Source organism: Typopeltis vanoorti, chromosome 8 (genome assembly GCF_054136105.1).
Source record: "Typopeltis vanoorti isolate ZY-2024b chromosome 8, IOZ_Tvanoo_1.0, whole genome shotgun sequence".
NCBI classification, from domain to species: domain Eukaryota; kingdom Metazoa; phylum Arthropoda; class Arachnida; order Uropygi; family Thelyphonidae; genus Typopeltis; species Typopeltis vanoorti.
The window spans coordinates 106,094,507-106,119,408 of NC_143556.1; the positions used below are offsets into that span (position 1 = coordinate 106,094,507).

The following is a 24,902-nucleotide window of genomic DNA, read 5'->3' on the forward strand; positions in this document are numbered from 1 at the left end:
GAGACCAGAAACTGACTTACGAATTGTCTCTGAATCATCTCCAACATCTCATCATTGTTTTGAAAATCTGTTGACCAAATTTGTGCACAGTAATCCACATGTAGCCTGATCAAAGCCTTGTACAATGGAATCAAAACATCCTATACTCCTATATATATATATTTATACGTTCAAAGAATGAAAACAGAAAGATTACCAAAACAAGCCTTAAAGTACAAGCCATTAGAAAAAAGAAAACCAGGATGTCCTCTTAAATTGATTTCTTAGAAGAAATCAATTTAAGAGGATTAATCGATGACTTCTAAGGCCAGAACAGGCCATGCTAGGCCTAAATCCTTGATATGCATGATGTGATGATGATGATATATATATATATATTTAGATGCTTCAATGTTTATTACTATTCTCTTCTTTTAATGAATACCTGATGAAGGCTGTTATAAGCTGAAACTAGGCTTATGAAGTTTTTTATGAGTATTATTCTCATAAAAAACTTTATAAGTTACCACGGTTTTTAAGTCATTAAATCTATATTTTTTTAAAAATGTATCACAACAACCGAGTAGAAGTCCATAATTATATATATATATGTAGAAGTAAGGAGAATTTAGTTCCATTATATAAGACAGTGATTAGGCTTCAAATGTACTACTGGGCACAGATTTGTTCACGTTTTTCAAAAGAGATGTTAGAGAGGGTCCAAACTCAATTTTGCAAATTAATTTCTGATCTCTCAAATATTGAAAATGAATAATAACTGGTTCAACAAGGCAGTGCAATTTGCAGAGTATTGTGGATAGGAGGAAGAGGGTTGATATGATAGAGATGCACAAGTTGGTAAGTGGTTGTTATAGGATTACCATTGAAGAAGTTTTCATAAAATGGTGTTACTGGAAGCCGTACAAGCAAGGTGTGAGGAAGTAAGTGAGAAGCAGGTTTTTTGCATGGAGATTTGTGAATGATTGGAACTATGCACTTCCTGAGAATGTGGTTCTGCAGAGAATTGGAATGCATTTAAGGCATGTATGATGAGCTGTGTGTATGATAAAGGGATCTCCTAGATGAGTCTCTGATGCTATGGGCATCCACAGAGAGGAAAAAACGGGGCACTTGCCCTCCCTGGGATCGAATAAAAGATTCCACAAATTATACCGTATTTACTCGAATATAACTTGCCCTTGCATATAACTCGCACCCCTGATTTTACTTTACGAAAAAAAGAAATTAAAAAGTTTCATATATACCTTGCACACGAAAACAAGTTTAAACACGCTCACGTCGGGGCAATAGTAACTCGCTCCCTGTGGTAAAAACATGCTCTCCCCAGCAAGTAGTTTTATTGTATCACTAAATAAGGTACACAGACATTTGCAGCCTGTGTAATATATTTCTCAACAAATAGTGCAATTATAGACAACTGGGATAAAAACAGCACTAGCTAATGAATCACATGTCCCCTTCCAAAGAAATTTTGCTGTATAGACTCAAGCAAAACCATATGTTGCACTGGCAAACACAGTATCCAACTAAAAACTATTCTCCGATTGTTCAATTACATAAAATAAATGTTTGTTTGATTGCATTTGAAATTTTCGATGCATTAACACAGATCACAAAGACTAATTTCAAATAAAATTCTACCACATATTGAAACATGCCATATAATGTGTGGAATAAAATTCAACCCAAAGGTTGACACTTAATATGAATTGAGCCTGCCCATGTGATGCGGAAGCGGTACACAAACGGTAATGTAAAGTTCCATTGTTAAAACTAAGAAATATATGGTGAATGTTATTATGGCAGTTTCAGATATTCTGGAATTTGGTTGAAGAGAATTAGCACTTCATCTCAACGATTATCGGCTCGCCTTTGTCATTTGGTCGCGCGATCTCTTGTTAATATCGCATCAATCGTATTATTATTATTGTTCTTATTATTCAGGCCTCCATGGAGTCAAAAGACTCATCACAGGAGGTCATTCCTAGGAAACACAAAGTCTATCAAGATTCATCAAGGGAGGTCCCTTCTAGGAAAAACAAAATCTATTATACCACTCCTTAAACTCATTGACCGTTCTCGCTCTCACCACTCTATCTGGCAATGCATTCCACAGTTCAACCACCCTCCTTGTAAAGAAACCACTCCTTACCCTCTTGCTCACAGTTTCTTTCCGTGACTTCCAGGGATCGGCCCCTTGTCATCACTCCTTCCTGCTGTCCAACTAAGCGAAAGAACTCCCCAGTGTCAACCCTGTAACCACCTCTCAACAGTTTAAAAGTCTCAATCACATCACCTCTCCTTCTTCTGTCCACCAAACTCTGCAGTCCACATTCCGTCAGCCAATCCTCATAATTAACATTGTAGAGTCCTGAAACCATCTTTGTTATCCGCTCTGTACCCTTTCCACAGTTAATTTATCCCCCTTCAAATCCTGGGGACCAAATCTTAGAACAATAGTCTAAGTGTGGTCTGATCAGTGTCTTATATAATGGAATGATAACACTTTTATTTCTGCAGGTCAGTGTCCTTCTCATAATTGCAGCAGTCCTCTGTGTTACCTTCACCACCTTTGCAATATGTTCCCTGAATTTCAAATTTCTATCAATCATCACTCCCAGATCTCGTCTCCCCTACTTCCTCAAATATAGCTCCTCCCATAGAGTTTGCAGCATCCCATCGACGTTTCCCAAACCTCAAGACCTTACATTTTGCTGCATTAAATCGATCCCCATTCATTTGCCCATCTGTCCAGCTTATTCAAATCATCTTGCAGGGATACCACATCTGCACTATTACTAATAACCCTTCCCAGCTTCACATCATCCGCAAACAACTGAATATCCCCCTGCAATCCACTGACAATGTCATTGATATAAAGGTTAAACAATATAGGTCCTAGTACTGAGCCCTGTGGGACCTCACTTGTAACCCTCTGCCTCCTTGAAACTGCTCCACCATACACAACTCTCTGATACCTATCAGACAGCCAATCCTGAATCCAGTTGACCAATCTGACATCCAGACCCATGTGCTGCAACTTAAATATCAGTTTATCATGTGGCACCCTGCCAAATGCCTTCGCTAAATCCAAGAAAATGGCAGTATATGCTTTTCTCTCATCTACTGCTCCTGTAACTTTATTATAAAAGGCTAGCATATTACTAAAACAACAGTGCTCCTTAACAAATCCATGTTGACTCTCACAGATAACATTACCCTCATCTGCCCAATGCTGTATACTGTCCCTAAATAATTTCTCCAACATCTTAACAAAAACTGATGACACACAAACTGGTCTATAATTAGACACTTCCAGTCTGCTACCACCCTTATGCAATGGCACTATCTTACCTTCCTGCCATTCCCTGGGCACCTTTCCAGTATCCAAACTTTCATTGAAAAGCCAGGTCAAAGGAGCTGTCAGTTCTTTAGCACAATCTCTCAAAGCTTGTGGTGAAATACCATCCAGTCCCACACGGCTTTACGGACATCCAGAGTACTCAGTATTTGGAACACACTCTTCTCCTGCACCTCTAAACCTTGAACCTTCCCAATCCCTCGAGTATTCAAATTTACTTCTCCAGGGTGAAATACTCCAATAAAGTGTTCAATGAACAAATCCGCTATATCCTCTGCATCAGTCACACTATTCCCATTTTTATCCCACAATGTCATTCTTGACAGAGTTGACAGTATCTCCAATATCTCTTAAACTCTTTTCTGGGGATATTCTGATAGAAATATCAAACTCAATCACAGCATCTCCGCAGTGCAGCATCTATCAGAGGAATACTCATCGTGCTTAACCTCACAAAACTTTAAATTATTCTTGAGGAGTGATTTCAAAGTGAGACCTCCTCCATGTCCTGACAAAGAGATATGCTCCAGAGTGAAAGACCAAGAAGTGACAGCCTTGAGGAGAAAAAATACACCATACATAAGGATGGTCACCTCATTCCCATGAGGAACATTGTCATTGATTTCAAGTACACCTGAACCATCAACATCTGTTAAAGCAGAATATCTGAACTGTCCAGTTTAACTTTGCATCTGAAACTCTTTGTTCTGCTTTAAATATCAAATTCATAGTTATTCTCGAACTGCCTGTCATTTATACTGACAGTATACAGTCAGGATGCACGACAGTATATGCCAACAGTATGCGTCCAGTGGTTAACCCTCTTATGCTGACAAGGCAACTGCAAAGAAAGTGTTTGTAGGGAGTTTAACAGATGTCAATCCTACCTGTTCATAACTTCAAATCCCTGAGCTGGGTTGGTTTTGCTTGCTATCTCTTTAGAATGCATAAATGAGAAAAAACAGATATGGGCTTACTCCAGAGGACATGACAAAAAATATTTCCACTACATGAAAATCCACTGATTAAATGGATCTGGACGGACTCCAGATGCTTTAATAGATGGCCCATCTGCAGGCAGCATGGATACATCCACTTCCCTCAGAACAAGATAAAACAATTAACATACCTAAATATCTGTAGGGAATCCAATTTGACTACATCTTAGATATATTTCATAATAAAGAAGAAATTATGGACCAGCCATCCACAATTTTCTAAAAAAAAAAAAGAGAGAGAAAATCCACTGCTAATGACAAAATCTCACAAAATCAGAAGCCAGATGATACCACCAAAAAGAAAGAATGAAAATATTTTTACAATGGAATTGCTGTGGATTCTGTCAAAATATTGATGACATCAAGGCTCTCTTGCAGAGATATCATCCATCTCCAGCTCCATGAGAGGGCACATTGTGCATTGTGTTGTTATTACTGCTGCTAAAAGATTAGCAATTGTTTAATGTTTTAGTTAATAATAATAATAGGTTTGCTCATTGTAGTTTTTATTTTATATGGGTGTGGGATTGACTGAGTTATTTAGTTTGTAAGTAAATGTATTTTATTTGTTTAAGCATGGTCGCATTGTTGGTGTGGCACCAGTGTGGAGTAGAACAATGGCAGCAAAGACATCATTGTTGGGTGATTTGAATTTCCATGATTGTGTAACTTCAGTGAGTGAGTGTGAGATGTATTCCTTGAGAAAATTAAAGGATTTATGAAAGGAGAGTGAAACAAGTGAAACAAGTGAATTAGTGGGTGTTAATTGTGTGTTTCAACAACAGGTACCAATTGTGTTGCATAAATGAAGTGAATGATAGAAGAGTAGGTAGTATCAATGGTATTGACTATGTTAATGTTGGAATTAATATTGAATGTGCAGTGGTGGAAATACAGGAAAATGCAATAGACCTAAATAATGAAATAGCGCATTTGGATGTTATCCTTCATAGGACAGGACAATCCATGAGTTTTTTTATTATTATTATTTATTTATTTTTAATTTATTTCATGACACCTTAAAGGAGTCCAAAGACTCATTGAGGGAGGACACCTACTCTACAACTCTTTGTCTCTACCACTCCATCCACCAAACTACACTGAACCTCTATTTGAAAACTGCAGAAGTGGCAAGAGATTATCAGGGCTGAGAAGAAACAAAAAGCAGGTGGTCCAAGGTAGAAATCGAGATCATGTCTAAAAACAAGAAAAAAATAAGGAGAAAATTATATACAGGCACTCTATTATCAGATGAGTACTTAATGAAATTAAGTACTCCTAGTTGTTTCCCTAGCACAAAAATTAATGATATTAGTCATCCCATCTGGATTAAAAAGGTAATGTAAAAGGACTAATTTCTTGACTGGCAGCACTAATGAGAGGCGGAAGGTATTCAGTGAAGGCATGAAAGAGTTGTTCAACAAAGCAAAAACAAAGAGTGAGAAGGTGAAGATTGTAAGTTTCCTGTCATGCTATAATAGAGGCAAATTGAAGAAGAGGGTGTTAATAGCAAATGAATCAATATGCAGGTTTCTCAGAATGAATGATGTAGAGTTTCTGGTTCTATGGCTTGAGTTTGATGAAAAGAAGGATTTGTATAAAGCTGATGGACTGCACACAAATGGTTTTTGTGTTATGTGTCTAGAGAGACAGAGACAGAGAGAGCTGAAATGTGAATTCAGGAAAACTTAAGCAATTAGGTTAGATGCAGGTGAATGTGTGAAGGCACTCATTGAGTGAGTGTGAGAATGACAAAGTGCAGAATCTAGTCCCTCAAGCAAAAATATTGAATAGGGTAGTCATTTCAGGAAGTAAAGGTGGTCAAGAGCCAAAAGAGATACTACAGATTCTATATACTAATGCCAAAAGTAATAGGAACAAGAGGAAAGAGTTTTATTTTTGGCATTGATTAGTTTAACCTTGCCAGAAGTTATAGGCATTAGTGACACTTGGCTAACAGCAGATGATGTTGTCACAGGGATACAATGTGAAGGGTTTAGTATTTTCAGGGAAGCTAGAGAAGATAGGGTACTGCTAATAAAACCCTATGTGGAATGGAAAGAAGTGTCTGGACACTAGTGCTGTTTAGACAGTACTGCATTTATTGCAAATCAGTAAGGAGTTGGCCTACCTTTGGTCACAGTTATATTGTGTACTCTCCTTGGCCCACTTTCAATGAGATGCTGGTAACTAGTTGCAGGTATATTTTTCCATTCCTCCTGAAAAGTAGGTCAGTTCAGATACAGAAGTTGGATGTGTCATTCTAACCCAAATCCGACATTCAAGTTCATCCCAAAGGACCCCTATAGGATTGAAGTCAGAGCTGTGAGCTGGCCACTCCAAATTCTGTACACTCATATCCTCCAACCATGTCATAATGGAGCATGCTTTATGGCACAGCACGTTGTTGTGCTGAAACAAGAATGGCCATCTCCATAAAACTGGTAGAGCATGCATGGGCAGTGCAGGATTGTCTAGAATGTCCCAGTACTTGGTGGCATTCATGTTTCCACCTACAACCACCAACAGTATGAGTCCATACCACGAGAAACATCCCCAGACCATGACACTACCACCAGCAAATTTAGTAGTTGGGATGACATGCTGGCAGATACTGTTCACCTGGCATATGCCACTCAGCAATTACCATCAGATTTAAAAGCAGTGTAGCATGATTCGTCACTCCATACCACTCATTTCCATTGGTCTGGGGTCAACGATGATGTTCTTTGCACCAAGCAAGTTGCTTACTAGCATTCGTATGAGTTATTAACAGCTTGTATGCAACAGCTCGGCCATGGAAATTTAACATGCAGTTCCTTACAAACAGTCTTCATCCAGACACACCATTGTTGACTCTTGCAATTCCTTGGTGATGATTTGTGCAGAGGAATGATGGCACTCACAGATAACATATTTCAGAGCTCTCTTGTCCCTTTCCATCTATTTTCGTGGCTTTCTGAATGTTTCTTGGTAGTCATAAGTTCCTCACGTTTCCATTTACTAATAATGTCCTAAACTGTTGACGGTGGGTGTTGCAATTTTCTCCATTTGCATTTATGGCAGGTTGCTGATATTGCACCCTATAATAAAACTTTGTTGGAAGTCAGTAAGCTCAACATGCTTGGCCATGTCTCCGAGTATATGATATACAGTACTGTACGATGTCTGAGGAGCTCCCCTGCAGTTTTTAAAGGAATTCTGGGCACACGTGATCTATTGCAATGTTTTATTTTCGTTGCAGAATAGTCAAAAAGAATAGGATATAAGTAGGAGGTTAGCTGATCATTTGAAACAATCTGGTGTGAGATTAAAGCCAATTACACAAAATATGCAGTTGGTTGTTGTTATAAGCCATAGGGTTTCAGGGATGATTTGAAAGAAATGCATCAGCAATTTAGTATAATGAGTGCAGGTCAAGTGATCATTATGGGAGACTTCAACTATTAAGATATAGATTGGAAGGAAGAGATATCACATGGCAGGAAAGAAATGAAATTTATACACTTAAGGAGAGAGAGAGAGAACTACTTGAGGCAGCATATAATAGAGGGTTTCAAAACTTATGACCAGGTCATAAGTTCTGAAGGGCTCTCCATAACTAAGATGTCCCCCATTGCCTCCATTTCAAATAAGATAGTGAGGGTTAATCTTGTGGTAGTCAAATGCATGAGTAATATCATTATGCATAAGTTTCAGAAAAAAGAATATACTGTGGAGGATATATAATGAAAACGGTGACCGACAAACTCGTGAACAGTACAAGGTTCAAGCAAAAAAGGTAACCAGCATGGTGAGGAAGGCAAAATTAGATTACTAACTGAGCAGGCCAAATGAAATTCGAAAAGGATCTTCTGCTATGTGGCAAATAAGAGGAAGAATGACTCTGAAGAACAACCTTAAAGAGTGCTGATGGTGATGAGGTGATAGAAGGATTAATTAGTTGAGTTACTGAGTGACCATTTTTGCCAGGGTATATCATTGTGCCCAGATTTGGTCACCTGGTTTTTAGTGTGAGAAACATTGGAGAGGGTCCAGAGAAGAGTGATTCAGACAATATCAGGACTCTGGAATGCTGGCTATGGAGAGAGAGGGTGAAGAAATGTGGATTGCAGAGTTTGGTGGATAGGGAAAAGAGGTGATATGATAGAGATGTTTAAGTTAGTTAGAGATTTGATTGGATTAATCTAAAGGGTGATTATAAAAGTGTGCAAGGTGAGAGGGGGAAGAACCACAAGCCATCTCTGGATGAAGAGATCTGTGAGAAGTAGATTTTTTACATGGAGAATTGTGAGTGAATGGAATGCATTACCAGAATGTAGTTAATGCAGGGAGTGTTGAGGATTTTAAGATTCAATATGATAGATTTGTTTTGAGTTGAATGCACCTCCCATGAGTCTTCTAACTTCATGCTGGGTGTACTAATAATATCATATTTACTTGAATATAACTTGCACTTTTTACCCCAAAATCAAAGTTAAAAAATCTGAATATCCTCATGATTCAGGAGTTTTTCCTGAAAAAACTTCTTTTAAAGTTTTTCAGGAAAAAAACGAAATTGATATTATATCTCACCTAAACAAAATAGGCTAAATAGCCATAGAATTAATAATCCTCAGTAATTGTTATAATTTAGAATTGCTCACATTATTTATAAAATGAATTAATTTAAATTTTAATTACCAACTTTATTTACGTGATTGTCTAGTCGCCTTCATCACGTGATATATTTCAATCTTTAGTGATTTACAAGATTTGAGATACGTTATGAACAATCCTTCACGAATGACTAATGAGTAGTGAAAGCGGAGCGAGAAACAGACAACGATGGTAGGCCGGTAGGGATAGTGCAGCTATGAAGATGTGCATATGATTGTTAACAAAAGATCGCAACTCAACGTTAAAGGCAAGCCGATGATTGTTGAGTTGAAATGATGATTTACTTCAAGCGAATTCCAAAATATCTGTAACTGTCATAGCAACATTCACTATCTATTTCTTAAAGTTCAAACTTTTTTCATGTGTGAGGTATATGAGAAACTTTTTAATTTATTTTTTTTTGTAAAGTAAAATCAAGGGTGTGAGATATATGCAAGGGTGAGTTATATTCAAGTAAATATGGTAATATAGAGTTCCCTGTTCATTCAAGTTGGCCTGCTATGGACATACAGGAGAATCAGCCATCATTCACTTAAAAGACACACACACGCACAAAATACATCTGCAATCTTGACTATGGTCGATTAGACCCTTTCAGAACTTGCACTGAGTATTAATCATAGAAAAATTGGGAGAAAATCACCATGCAGCAAATTCAAAATAGAAACATATTTTTTCGAATCTCCATCTTCCCCAGAAATCAGTCTAATGGGATTGAACAAATGTGGTTGCAAACAACTTCTAAAATAATGGAAACACTAATACTTCAAGATCAAAGTTTACATTTGACATTACCAGCATTAGAAACATATTTTTTCGAATCTCCATCTTCCCCAGAAATCAGTCTAATGGGATTGAACAAATGTGGTTGCAAACAACTTCTAAAATAATGGAAACACTAATACTTCAAGATCAAAGTTTACATTTGACATTACCAGCAGGTGCCCACAGAGGATGTCCCATCTAGTTAATATTATAATCTTTCTTCAATGTGTTTCACTTAGTTTTCTGTTTCCATTGTGTGTGTGTGTGTTTTCTAAGTTTCATATTGTACTTGTTATGATGTTTTTGTGACTGAGATGAAAATATTGAAAGAATTAAATAGTATTTTTAATCCTTTCTCAGTGCTGTTTTTCTTCATTTTTTTATTATATATTTTTTTTTTATGTTGTGACCAAACACAAGAGGTTGGTTGATCAACCTATAGTACATTAGTACTGTGTATAGGTAGCGGGTTGAGAAAGGAGGAACTTATTTACATTTAATTTAAATGACTGTAAATTGTATTCCTTGGGAAACACAGCAGGGTTTCATTGAACCTCCCACATAATACCTTCCAGATGGTGTTTTGTTGATTTCTTTAATTACTTAAATAATAATAGTATTCATATAGGGTTCTCCCCCTTTCTTCCCCATCACTTCAGGGCAGGGGTTGAGCCCTCCTGATGAGGGACTGATGAAGTATATATATTTTATATGACTGTAAATCGGTGTGTATTCACAGGGATGAAAAACCCAAGTTTCCAGGCAGAAAAACCCTGGTTATCAAACTCACTTTTAGTCGAAAGAGACCAGACAAAGTTCCTCATATCATAGACAGGAATTGAATCCAGGTCTTTCTAACCAAAAGGCTTCATCCATACTGACTGAGCTATGGAGGCTCTATTACTCAAATTAGACTGTCTGATAACAGTCCTTATAGGGTATCAACCCTGTAAGGGTTGATACCCTATTTGTGTAAGAATGTGCATAAAATACCTAAATTAGAACATGGGTAATAAACCAAAATGTGAGAGATAGTATAAAATGCCAGGATAACAGTGTGCATAATGGGCATTTGTACTTTATGTACACTAATATTAGAAGCATTCAGAACAGGGGGGGGGAGCTTTTGGCATTGGTTAATTCATTCTGGCCAAAAGTTATTGGCATTAGTGACATATGGCTGACAGAAGATGTGATATAATTAATGGGATAGAATGCGAAGGGTATAGTATGTTCAAGGAGGATAGAGAATGTTGGGAGGAGTATTATTGATGATTGCTGATGAATGCAACCAGAATAGAAGTTCAACTGCAGGTCAGTGAAATAGCACATTTGAGGCCATCTAGTGTGTGATAATTGCCAGTAGAACAAAATATACAGTTAAATGCCTCTATAGACCAGGGAATGTAAACAATGTGGAAATACTGTGCATTGGTGAATAAGCTCAATGAGTGGAGGGTATGTAATTATTATGGGGATCTATGAGAACATAGATTGGAAGAGGAGAGAGAGAGCACATGGGAGGAAGGAAATGAAATTATTACAGTTATGAAAGTATAAATAATTACCTGAAGCAGCATGTGATGGAATGTACTAGGAGTTTGTGAGTGCTAGACCTACTAATTGCATCAGAGAATTTGTCTATAACCAACATGACCACATTACCACTAAGTGGTGAGAAGTGATCATATATTCTTGCCCTGGGAGATGGCTAAATGTGTGGAATTTTCAGTTAAGAGGGGAGTCAATGATTAATGGGTATATGTGGAATTACAAGGCTGGTAATTATGACAAGCTTACGAGATTGCTTGGATCAGTACTAGAAATCCTTGCCCTTGGAATGTGAAATTGCAAGGACTTAGTGTTGATAGTGCATGAGGGAAGTAATAGCAAACCGCATACCTAAAGTCAGGAGAATAAATCAAGTGGGAGTTAAATGGATAAATATCATTATTAAGCAGGAGCTACAAAAAAAAAAAAAAAAAAAGAAAGAAAAGAAAAATTTGAGAAGGGAATTTGAGGAGAAAACTGATCAGCAGGCACATGAGCACAAAGCACAGGCCAAAAATGTAACCAATTTGGTAAGAAAGGCAAAACCAGAATATAAAAGGAAATTAGCAGTGCAGACCAAAGATAATCTCAAACAGTTTTTTCAATATGTTGCAAGTAAAAGGAAGAATATTTATGGCAAAATGAATTTAGTGAATGCTGATGATAAGGAAGAAATTGAATCAGATGAAATAGTAGAATTACTAAATGAACACTTTGCAAAAGTATATCATCCAGGTGGAGATATTGCAGTAACAAGAGTCTTGTAGAAAGGCTTATATGTTGGCTGTACATACTGCTTCTGCAAACAGATAGAGGGGACAGCCATGGGTTCACCACTCTCCTCACTCCTGGCCAACTTCTTTATGGAGACTTTTGAAGAGAAAGCCTTAAACTCTGCCCCACAAAAACCTACTATATGGCTTCGCTATGTTGATGATGTGTTTGTTACTTGGCCGCATGGCTCAGATACACTCCTCTCCTTCCTAAAATACTTAAACAACCAACACCCCAGAATCAAGTTCACTTGGAAAAAGAGGATAGCAACAGCCTCCCTTTCCTAGAGACACTAATCACCTGCCAGCCTGATTGGAACCTTGGTTTTCTCAGTTTATAGAAAACCCACCCATACAGGCAGGTACAGTCACCAACAATCCCCCCCCCCCCACAACAATATGGTGTTATTAAGACACTACATAACAGGGTTAACTAATCAGTTCAAATGACAATGCCCTAACTACTGAACTAAATCACATCCTTAACACGTTCTTAGCCAATGGCTACTACCCCCAAAAAATACTAAAACCAGTAACAACCCCCCCTCCCCATCAGAATAAAGATTACTCTAAATCAATCACTATTCTCTACATCCAGGGCACTTCTGAAAAAAATATGACCTAACCTCTTGATACAAACCATATAGAAAATTCGCATCCCTTATCCGCTCCACAAAAGACCAACCACTCCCCCTAGCCCTACCTGGTGTTTACCAGGTCCCTTGCAGCTGTAAGCTGTCCTATTTTGGCCAAACTGGCAGGACAGCGAATATCAGAACACAAGGAATACATCCGGTTTCACCAGTACACCCACTCAGGGCTTGCAGACCATGCTCTGGATACTTGCCACAGAATACGTTGGAAGAAAGCCACAGTAATACACCGGCAGCAAGTTTAAATTCCTTGAGAGACTGTTCATTGAATCAGCCTCAGCCCTAAAAAAACGTGCCAGACCTCAACAAATTTGAATGCATGAGACTGCCCCAAATTTGGGAGACGTACATCATGAGAACATCAGCGCAGCGGCCAAGAATACCTAATATAGCCCACTATGGGACATGATCAGGACTTTATGAAAAACAATAGCCTTCTCTCTTCAACCTCATTTGCTGTATTTGTGCCTGCGTGCACATATCTTAGTCTTAAGTTCTCATGAAGATGGCAATGTGACGTTGCCAAAATATAGGAAGTATATATTAAAGTTTATTTTAATTTATATTCCAGTTTACATTGTGAATTCCTTAAGTAATTTAATAATAATGCAGTAACAAGAGAAGTAAATGCTTATATGGAAATGGAGGTAAATGAACTGGAGGTGCAAAGCATATTACAGAACCTTGATGTGAATACAGCTATGAGATTAGATGATATACCAGCTTGAGTTTTATGAGAAGGTGCGAGGGAATTGACAGTGCCTTTGACCACATTGATTATTCTAAGTCTCAGCTCTGGGTTAGTACTAGGTATATGGAAAGAGGGGAAAATAGTTCGATTGTATAAAGGAGGCTCCAAGACTGATGTAGAACATTACTGACCAGTCAGCATATCAGGAGTTGTAGTCAAGGTACTGGAGAAGTTGGTCAAGTGCAAAATACAGAAATGGACAGACAGAAATGGGATATTATGTGGCCGGTAATATGGTTTTGTGAGGATAAGGTTGTGTCTTAGTTACTTTCTCACATTTTATAATGCAGTGACATCTGAGTTGGATAAATCTAATTGGTTTACAGGGGTATTGCTGGATTTTGCAAAATCTTTTGACCACATACTGCATGGAATTCTAATCAGTAAATTACAGCACATAGGGATGGATATAAAGTTGGCAAAGTGGATAAGAGGGTGGTTGATGGAGATATATCAGAGAGTAGTTAATTCAGGAGTAGAGTCCAGTAGAAAGCATGTGACTAGTGGCTTGCCACATGGCTTTGTTCATGGGCCACTGCTATTTAAGTTGTTCATTAATAATATAGGAAAGGATCTTAGACAAACTATTCAGTTGTTTGCCAATGATGCAAAATTGAGTAGAGCAATAGTTAATACAGATGATGTTAAAATTTTGCAGGATGATTTGGATAGACTGGCAGTCTGGGAAAAGAACAATGGATGTCCGTTTAATGTGGCCAAGTGGAAGGTTATGCATTTTGGGGGTGAAAAGATTACCAGCTCTGTATCACACTGATGGAACTGTACTGCAGGAAATTGGTGAAGCCAGGAATTTGGGAATTGTTAGTGGATATGGAGTTAAAGTTTAGAGGGTATATTGCAAAACTTGCTAAAGCAGCTCATTGGATTACTGGGATACTGAAGAATACCCTGACGACCAGAGACAAGCAGGTTATATCTGTCCTCTTTATAGAGTCTTGGTAAGACCCCCATCTTGACTGCTGTGTACAGATCTGGTCACTTAGATTTCTTGGGGAGTAGGAGGTGGAGTGGATCCAGAGGCACATGACCAAGATGGTATCAGGTTTATGGAATGAACCTTATGAGGACAGGTTGAACATTTGTAGCTCACAGAAAAGGAGTGATGTGTTTGACACAAACATATCACTTCAAGTGGGAGAACTAAGGGTCATCCTTGGAAACTGATCGAAAATGTAGTTAGCATGGGTGTCAGGACTAGATTTTTGTTTGGAGAGTGATGAATGAGTGGAATAGGTTGTTGGTCTGTTGTGGGTGCCATGACTGTGAATGAGTTCAAAGCAAAGTATAACAGATACTGTTGGATAGTGCTTGCCATGCTGTTTTATTTATTTTCCTCAAGCACTATTTTTTGACTTGCCAATCTTTGTTCTTCCTTGCTGTGGGGAGTATGACTGAAAAGTTAGGAGACCAAATTCATCAATTATTATTATTATGGTATACTCCATGGAGGCCTAAGACATATTGAGGGAGGCTATAAATATATCTAAGGACTCCATGGCGCATCCCATAATAATAATTGATGATTTTGGTCTCCTAACTTTTCCAACTCAATCATACTCCCCCACAGCAAGGAAGAACAAAGATTGGCAATTCAAAAAATAGTGCTTGAAGAAAATAAATAAAACAGCATGGACTGAAATCAAAACCAATCAGAATATCAGAGAACTATAATAGTTTTCAGTTTTAGAAGTTTCTCATTAGAAGTTGCATTCTTTTTCTGGGAAACTTTTTCCTTATTCATAATAATAATTATCAGACAGTTAATCAGATGTTTGTTGTTATCATTATTTTATGAGGACCTCTGTGGAGTCAGACTCATCATCAGAGGCCCATACTAACTATTATTCACATGATACCTATCATACTAATCCTTGAAGTCATTCACTAACAAAATATTCACAACCACCCCTGACAACATATTAAACCATTTTACTACCTTCCAAACAAAAAATATAGTCCTCTCACTGTTGATAACCTCATCCTCTTACAACTTCTAGGGATTACCCACTTTTCTCTTCCATGTTGTTCTCTATTGAAAAAAAATCTTCTGTATCAATTTTATCAAATCCTGTTAATTATGTATACACATCAAACAAGCAATGTGAAGTGTACAATGAAATTTAAATAGTATCTGGATACCATTGGAATAACTTGGATACAGAGCATAAAATGCTTGATATTTCGTGTATATGGCTGGATGCACGGTTAATAGCTTATAAGTGTCTATCATATCTTCTCTTTCTACTTGCCAGTTAGCCTTCATAACCCAGAGATCTTTTATATATCCTCATGGGTAGCATTCCATAGACCTATCACAATCTTGGTCACTCACCTCTGGATCCTCTTTTTACCTCACTGATCTGCAATATCTTTGTCCTTAACTATAACCAGAACATACTGCTTCAGCATATAATTGAAGGTATCAACAGTCCCAGTTATCATCTATCTAAGAAACTGATGACCTCAAACATTTAGTAGATCATTTCCCCTCCAATATAAAAACACAGATTACACTTCATGAGCAAAAGTAAGGACATTACAATTAATAAATATGATTTATTAGTCAGGTTTGACATACCTGCTCTTTTCATAAATGTCCCAATCAGTGACATTTTTTTTTCTTTTTTACAGGACAACATTGGCTCTTTGCCCATGTAATTTTTTATGTAATTTTATGTACCAGAATACACTTTAACTGCAAAAAGAAGGCACAGCCATGGGCTCCTTTTTATGCCCCCCCAATTGATAACTTTTATATAGAAGCTTTTGAGTAACATGCTCCGGATTCCTTTATTTAAAATCCAGTCTTGCTTAGTTAGGTTTGTTCACGATGCTTTCATATCTGTCTCCATGACCATCAATCTTTAGATACATGTCTCAAAATTCTTCATGCTCTCCAGAAGAAGACAGTTCAGGTAATTGATGACTCCTTTCTTACACTCTCTCTGCAATTCCTGCTTCATAGAGGATCAGAATGATGGGCATTCTTCTCATTTCTGCTAAACTTATAGTAACACAAGCAATACCTACTCAATATCGAGTTTAAATCTGAATTGCTAACCCATCAAATCTGCTTTTCCCATCTATCTCTGTTCTCTGGAACAGCCTGTCTAATGACATATTGTCTAAAGACTGCAGCCTCTAACTCTTGAAAAGTTTACAGATTACTTTTTTCTTGATTCCTGCTTATTGATTTGCTGTTTCTTTAGCAGGCTCTTATGTGTGGGACTGATTTATTAAAAAAAAATAAATAAAAAAAAATCCTTCTGTACTACTTATCATGTTAGCAGCTAATTTTCTAAGAAATATTTAAACAGTGTATAACGGTTTTTAAACAGTCTATAGTGTGACTTCTGTCATGAATTGCATTACATTTTTTTCAGTAATACAAGTGGTGCTGCTTTTGGAGTTTAGTTGTTGTTTATATTGTGTTATTTTTCGGTTATGGAGAAGGTGAGGTCAGAGTCAGACGCATCTATGGTGGAAGAGAAGAAATAGATAAGTTTTCGTATTTAGTTATTTAGTATGGTTAAATATAGTTTATGCATTAAATTACGTTATATATACATTAAAAATAGTTTATACGAAAACTTTGAATGATGGAGGCAGCCGGAGCTCCAATTACAAATAGCATGTCGCCAAGTCCTCCCCCATTTAGGGACTCTATTTTACATAACATAATACAGGAGGTTGCAAGTGGGGTCCCACAGTACTAGGACCTATATTGTTTAACCTTTATATCAATGATATTGTCAGTGGATTGCAGGGGGATATTCAGTTGTTTGTGGATGATGCGAAGCTGGGAAGTATTATTAGTAATAGTGCAGATATGGTAGCCCTGCAAGAGGATTTGAATAACCTAGATAGATGGGCAAATGAATGGGGGTCAATTTAATGCAGCAAAATGTAAAGTCTTGAGGTTTGGGAAACATCGATGGGATGCTGCATACTCTATGGGAGGAGTTATACTGGAGGAAGTAGGGGAGACAAGAGATCTGGGGTTGATGATTGATAGAAACCTGAAATTTTGGGGACATATTGCAATTGCTGCAATTATGAGAAGGACACTGACCTGCAGAGATAAAAGGGTTATCATTCCGTTGTATAAGTCTCTGATCAGACCACACTTAGACTACTGTTCTCAGATTTGGTCACTAGGATTTGAAGGGGATAAATTAACTGTGGAAAGGGTACAGAGGTGGATAACAAAGATGGTTTCAGGACTGTACAATGTTAGTTATGAGGAAATGTGGACCGCATTGTTTATTGGATAGAAGAAGGAGAGGTGATATGATTGAGACTTTTAAACTGTTGAGCGGTAGTTACAGGGTTGAAACTGGGAAAGTTCTTTCACTTGGAACAGTGGGAAGGAGCATGACAAGTGGCCATCCCTAGAAGTTGCAGGAGGGTGAGAGGTAGTTTCTTTGCATGGAGGGTGGTTGAACCATGGAATACATTGCCTGATAGAGTGTTGAGAACAAGAATGGTCAATGAGTTCAAGGAGTGGTATGATAGACTTTGTGTTTCCTGGTAAGGACTTCCACGATGAGTCTTTTGACTCCATGGAGGCCTGAATAATAATAATAATATTTGAATAATTTTGAGATGCCTTATGATTTGCTTTTGTGTGTGTGTATTAAGTTGATAATTTCATTCTGATTTATTAGGTTCTAGAAGGAAAACTGCAATATCTGGAATTTGCTGGAAATCTTGTTCCAGTTACAAAATCAGGAGAACAGCTTAAACTGTCGTTTCAAGCATTCCGAGAAAATAGACTGCCTTTCATCATTCGAGTTAAAGACCTACATCAAGAGCTCATGGGAAGGATAGCATTCATGAGAGAACCAAAAGTTGGACGTGGAGAACTGCCTCAAACTCCAATATGCAATCTAAATATAGCCATGCCAGAGGTTTGTTTGGTAAGTTCACAAAAACTATTTAAATTTTTTTTAATGTAATTGTATCCATTTATTCCCTTCACTGCATTTATAATTTGAGTAGAAGTTCTGTAATTCTTAGAGTTCATGCAGTTAGCTGGCCTTGTTTGTTGAGTGACATATATTCTCTCCAACAAACAGACTGTGGGTCTGCCTTTCGATTGTCTGTAGGTAGGAGATGAATTTCATCCCCAGATGTGAGACCACTGCTCCGGTTATTGGAGGCCTGAATTGGCTTTATCAAGTTCTGCATTTTACAACTAGAGTAGGGTTTCCAGATAATGATGTAAAAAATAAAAAAAGCAAATTTAAAAATTAATAAAAAATGGGAGGAAAATCCTTAGGCCATTCATGGTACTAATGTACTGTGGGTTTGCAGATAACCTTTTGTGAGTGGGCGTCATAAAAATTTAATAAGAGCTCTTCCATTAAAAGGTTTTAAATTTGTGTTTTAGCACTGAGAGTGTGTTGACAGTTAAATTATTTAAAAACCGAGCTCTGTAGACCAAGCATGGAACTTTTTTTCAGGCTATTTCATATCTCCAATTAAACATGGTGATAGTCTCACATTGGACAGTGAAATTCATCTAGCACAAATGCATTCTCAAACAACCACACCCACAGTGACATTTAACCCACTCTGTTAATCATGTTTGTCATGGGTCTCCATTCTGAATGGAGAGCGAAGTGGTATCCGTTCACATGGCAGATGATGGATATGAAATTGATGACGTAAATAAAAGCATGCATCAATAGTGGTACATACGTGGCATAACAGAATCAAGGAGAAGGTGGCCAGCAAGTAGTCGTTGAACAGCCACTGTTTAATTTTTACATTAATGGTAGTGCAGATTATTTGAGAGGAATATATAATTGTTTCATGATGATTGTGAACTAAAAAGGACAGTAGATAGTTTATTAACTACTATCCTTTTCAGTTTATGAAAACATGCATGTAGAGGTCTAGCTGGATGATTTAAATAGACTGACAGAGAGTGGGAAAAAGGATAATGTTGCCAGTTTAGCTATTATTGAATGAGCAAGTAAACATAAAGTTTTACACTTTGTGGCAAAAATATTACAAACAATATAATACATCAATGGGACTGTACTGTAGGAAATTTGGACTAGGGATTTAGACATAATGGTGGACAAGGAGGTGAGGTTATGAAGTTATGTTGAAAAAGTGAGAAGAGTACCACAATGGGTTATAGGTGGGCATAAGGAACTTATTATCCCTCTTTATTTGATATGCTCACATCTAGACTGCTCTGCATAGATATGTGTAGCACAGTACAGATTCTATGATTCCTTGATTTGAGGAAGTATTGGAGAGAGTCCAGAAACTGATGACCAGGTTAGATAAACTGAAAGATTATTATTATGATTATTATTAAATTACTAATTATATGAAGAGTCAAAAGCTTCAATTCGGTGACAAAATTGAAGCTTTTGGCTCTTCATATAATTAGTAATTTATTAGGACACCTTCTTGGCAATTTTTTATAGTAAGGTATGTAAGTTCTGTTCGCTACAAACTTGGTATTATCTACCTACTCATTGATGAGATCTCAATAAAGGTTGAAACCGGTCTGGGTAGTGACCTTCTCTCATAATGTAGAACAGTAATACAGCTCCTAGGAGCTGGGTTTCACATTATGGGTAAATACCAAGAACAGTAAACGGAGCTTGCTCCACCCTTACTATGAGTTGCCTCAGTGTTGCACTACCAGGTGGACTATGATTTGCCCTGGTGTTGCACTATCCAGGTATTTGCTTACGCTTGGACTCGCTGAACTTATATATAGTTTCTATATTCGGCACGAAACTTTTTGAGTTTCTTATTCAGCTATGAAACAATATGGGATGTAATATCCCTTAATTTAAATTATTATTATTATTATTATTACGTGACACCTCCAAGGAGTCCAAAGACTCATCAAGGGAGGGCACCTACTCTACGCTCTTTGTCTCCACCACTCTCCGTCACAATGCACCAACTACAGTGAACCACATCATCTACATCAACACCATCTACTGCCCACCACTACTAGTATTTTCACAGATAATCACAAACATCCATGGCCATGGCGGGATTCGAACCTGCAGCTTTTTGGCTGGAGGGCAGATACACTAAACTCGGCCAACCAGGCCAGCAAAATTGTGATTCTGCCTATATCTTCCCTACTGCTGGGTAAGGGCCTCTCCCATTGCAGGTCTACTTTTCTCATGGTGATCCACTTCATCTTGGGAAAATATTGTCATCCAAGCATCAACATGGGGTCCAAAGACTCACTACAATTGGACCATACTAATCACTATATACACATTTCCAATGACATTGTATGTATAATGATTATTGGGAGTATGAGAGATTACAAAATGTTGTTGATAGATAAAAAAAAGAGAAGATACAAATAGACATACACTGTAAGATAATAAAAGGAGTGGGTTCATGGGATGAATGATTTTATATGAAGAATTTCAGTATGGCATAAGATAGGAGAGCATGAACGATAATGTTTAGAAGTTGAGGAAGATGTAAAGATAAATATTTTTTGGCTGCACAGCAAGCAGAATGGGTTACCCCCCACTAATCATTATACATACAATGTAATCGACATTGTGTAAGTAGTGATTAGTACAGGCCAATTGCAGCGAGTCTTTGGACTCCATGTAGAAGTTTGGATGACAGTCACCCTCCAGTTGGTGAGAGTGACCACGAAGTGATTACCTGGGTGGTTGCCAGCAGTGTGAGGACCTCTGTGAGAAAAGGGTATATATGTGGGACTACAAGGCTGGTGATTATGAAGAGCTCAGGAGACAGCTTGCAGGGATAGCATGGAATGAGGAGTTAGTTGGAAAAGAGATCAATGAAGCTTGCGGGATATTCAAGCCATTCAACCCTCATGGAATTGGTTATTACCATTTCTTATGATGCCTCCATAATGCCTTTTTTCTCTGTATTGCATGTTTAATCTTTTTCATTCATCCATTTCACACCTACCTTATTTTACCTTCTGACCCTTGGAATACATTTAGACATTTGATACAGAGAAAAAAGGCATTATGGAGGCATCATAAGAAATGGTAATAACCAATTCCATGAGGATTACGCTTACAAAGACCAGGCAAGGAGAGTGACTTGGTTTTTAAGGGTAGCAAAAATGAGGTATGAAGAGTTAGGCTTCATTAGCAGTTAGCTAATGAATCCGAAAAGAATCCTAAGGAGTTCTTTTGATATGTAGCCAGCAAAAAAAAGAATGATTATGGAAAGATTACATTGATTAGAGAAAATGGTATAACGACAACTGCAGAAGATATAGTGGAGATACTTAATGAGCAGTTCATCAAGGTCTTTCATTCTTGTGAATGTGACATCATGGAGAGATTGAGAGCATTTGATGATGATGAGGGGAGACTGGATATAAGTGAGCAAGAGGTATATGGGGAGTTGAGCAAACTAGATGATAATAAGGTTGTGTGACTTGATAATATATACCATGTATTCTGAAGGAATGTGCACAGTAGTTGACATATGCCTTGACATATCTTTTTTAATGAGTCTTGCACTGGGACAAGTTCCAAAGGAGTGGAAGGAGGGCAAGATTGTGGCACTTCATAAGTGAGGTGATAGAACTCAAGCATCAAATTATAGGCCTATCTGTGTGTTAGGTGTTGTGTTTGTTGTTGGAGATGCTGGTGAGAACTACAATCCAAAATGGGTTGACAACAATGGAATTATCTTTGATGGAAAGAATGGATTTGCTAAAGGGAGGTCATGTTTTAGTAATCTACTTATTATAATGAGGTGACAGCTTCCATGGAGAGGAGAGGGATACAGAGTAATATACTTACATTTCACAAAGGCTTTTGATAAAGTACCTCATGATAAGTTGATAGTCAAACTAGAGCAGATGCGGTTGGATATTAGATTAGTGCATTGGATCGGATACTGGCTATCTGATAGGTATCAGCAAGTTGTATATGGGGGAGCAATATCCAGGAAGTGGAAAGTCATCAGTGCTGTGCCTCAGGGATCTGTTTTAGGGCCATTTCTGTTTAACCTGTATGTTAATGATATTGGTGAAGATTTGGATGGGGATATTCAGTTGTGTTTGCAGATGATGCAAAATTGGGAGGAACTATGAAGAGTAGAGAAGACGTTGTGGCTTTACAAGAAAACTTGAATAAATTATTGAATGGGCACGGAAATGTGGATGCGAGGTCAATGTTGCAGAATGTAAGGTTTTAAAATTTGGGAAACAAAGATTATTATTATTATTACATAACACCTCCAGGATCCAAAGACATGGAGGGAGGGTACCTACTCTACAACTCTCTGTCTCCACCACTCAATCCACCAACTACAATGAACTGCAACTACACCAATGCCATCTATGGCCCACAACCACCACCAGTATTTTCACCAAAGACATCCATGTCCTCAACGGGTTTCGAACCTGCAGCCTTTGGATGGAGAGCGGATACCCTAACCACTCGGCCAACCAGACCGGCAAAGATGGGATGTAGAATTTATGCTTAGTGGGTATATATTGTTGGAGGTGGAGGAAATAACAGATCTTAGGGTGATAGTAGACGAGGATCTGAAATTTAGGGGACATTGCCAAAATTGTGAGGACAACACAAAGAATTCTGGGAATGATGCAGAGGACACTGACTTGTAGAAGTAAGGAGATTCTTGTTCCATTGTATAAACCATTGATTAGGCCACACATGGACTTCTGTGCACAGATTTGGTCACCTGGTTTTCAAAAGGATGAAGAGATATTGAAAATGGTCCAGAGATGACTTACTAAGGTATTTTCTGATCTCTGGAATGTCAAATATGAGGAAGATGCAATTTACAGAGTCTAGTGGATAAGAGGGGTGTATGATAGAGACCTATAAAGTAAGGGGATTGTTATAGATCAATGTTGAAGAGGTTTTCATAAAATGGTGGGAGATCAGGTTGAGAACAAAAGGTCATCCCTGAAAGCTGTATAAGGAGGGTGTGAACAAGGGAGTGTGAAGCAGGTTTTTGCATGCTGAGTAGTGTGAATGATTGGAATGTCTTGCCTGATAATGTGGTGTCTGCTGAGTGTGTTTAAGGCATGATATGATGAGCTGTTTGTATGACAAAAGGACCTCCTAGATGAGTCTTTTGACTCCATGAGATAATAATAATAATAACAGTTTCCCTGATGAAAGACTGGTAATACATATAATTTATTTTAACATTGCAATATAGAAAATCAGTTATCACATGAAATGAACAAAAATCTGGAAAAGGCCAGAACTAAAAAGTATTCTTTTTTTTTTATTGCTAATGAAGCATATTGAAAAAAAGTTATTTTAACTTATAAATGAATAATATTGCAAGCTATATTAATTTTCAGACCGTTCAACAAATTGTTTCAAACTGTTAAAATTTAAATGGCCTCATGCTAGATGGAGGTGAGTGTATGATGCAAAGAAGTGTCAGAAGTAAGAGAAGAAGTGAAAGATCAGGAGAATGGTATTGAAGTGCTTGGCAGTGGAAACAGGAGTAGTAATAGGTGTGTATGGAAATGAAGTATGTTGCAATATAGGTGGTGAAGTTGAGACTGAGCAGATATATATGGTAAGCAGTGATAAAGGTGATTAGCCAAGAGCAGGAGGGAGCTCGGAAATCACAAGGGGGTTCAAAGGGTATCTCAGGACACCCTTTGAACTGAAAACAAAATTCTTATTCTATCCAAAGGACAAGAATTTGCTACAGTTCCTAAGCAGTATCTTAATTTGAATGGAATTTATTCACTCTCTCCAGTGAATAACTAAACTTCAACTGGAAGTCTCGTTTGTGCTACTGAAAGTTAAGCTTCCTCCTCTCAACATTTCCTTAGCAGAAATTAAAGCTTTACAAAAATTCTTACTTCAATAATCACCTTATTCTTACAAATGCAGACAAAGGAAAACCACACTGTGGTTATGAGCTTTTCAAATTGCATTTCTGTCTTACTACATGACAGATTGACTTACCAGGAACTGGATCACAAAGCACCAATATTCAACTCATAAAATTTAACTCACTGTGAGATGAAGTCATAAGCCTTAATGGAGATGTCACAAAAAATGTTAAAATGATCTTGTTAGAACCCCACATTTCTATGGTTTGCCAGAGATCCACATGGAAGGCCTTGCTTTTCATCCCATTGTTGACTGTATAGATTCTCCTATATATATATATATATATATATATATATATATATATATATATCACATTGCTAAGTTTTAGCATGTTTATTAAAAGCATGTATTGGTAACTCCTGATCGTTTATATAAAAGAAAACATAAATAAATAAAAAAATCCTCTGATTTTCGGGATAAAGTGAAAAATCTTTTCCTCCAAATTATTGATTTAATGGTCAGTTTTGATATAGAATTCCTCTTC

At 37.5% G+C, this 24,902-nt stretch overlaps 1 protein-coding gene across 10 annotated transcripts in view; it reads left to right on the forward strand.

The window, feature by feature from the left end:
* Nucleotides 1-24,902, forward strand: part of LOC150104251 (uncharacterized) — a 1,804,220-nt gene that overhangs the window by 1,172,650 nt on the left and 606,668 nt on the right. For all 10 annotated transcript variants that reach the window (XM_090396244.1, XM_090396248.1, XM_090396245.1 and 7 more), the window contains exon 28: nucleotides 18,200-18,451. In XM_090396244.1, the coding sequence (XP_090252370.1) occupies nucleotides 18,200-18,451 (252 nt within the window). The remainder of the gene's footprint in view (nucleotides 1-18,199; nucleotides 18,452-24,902) is intronic.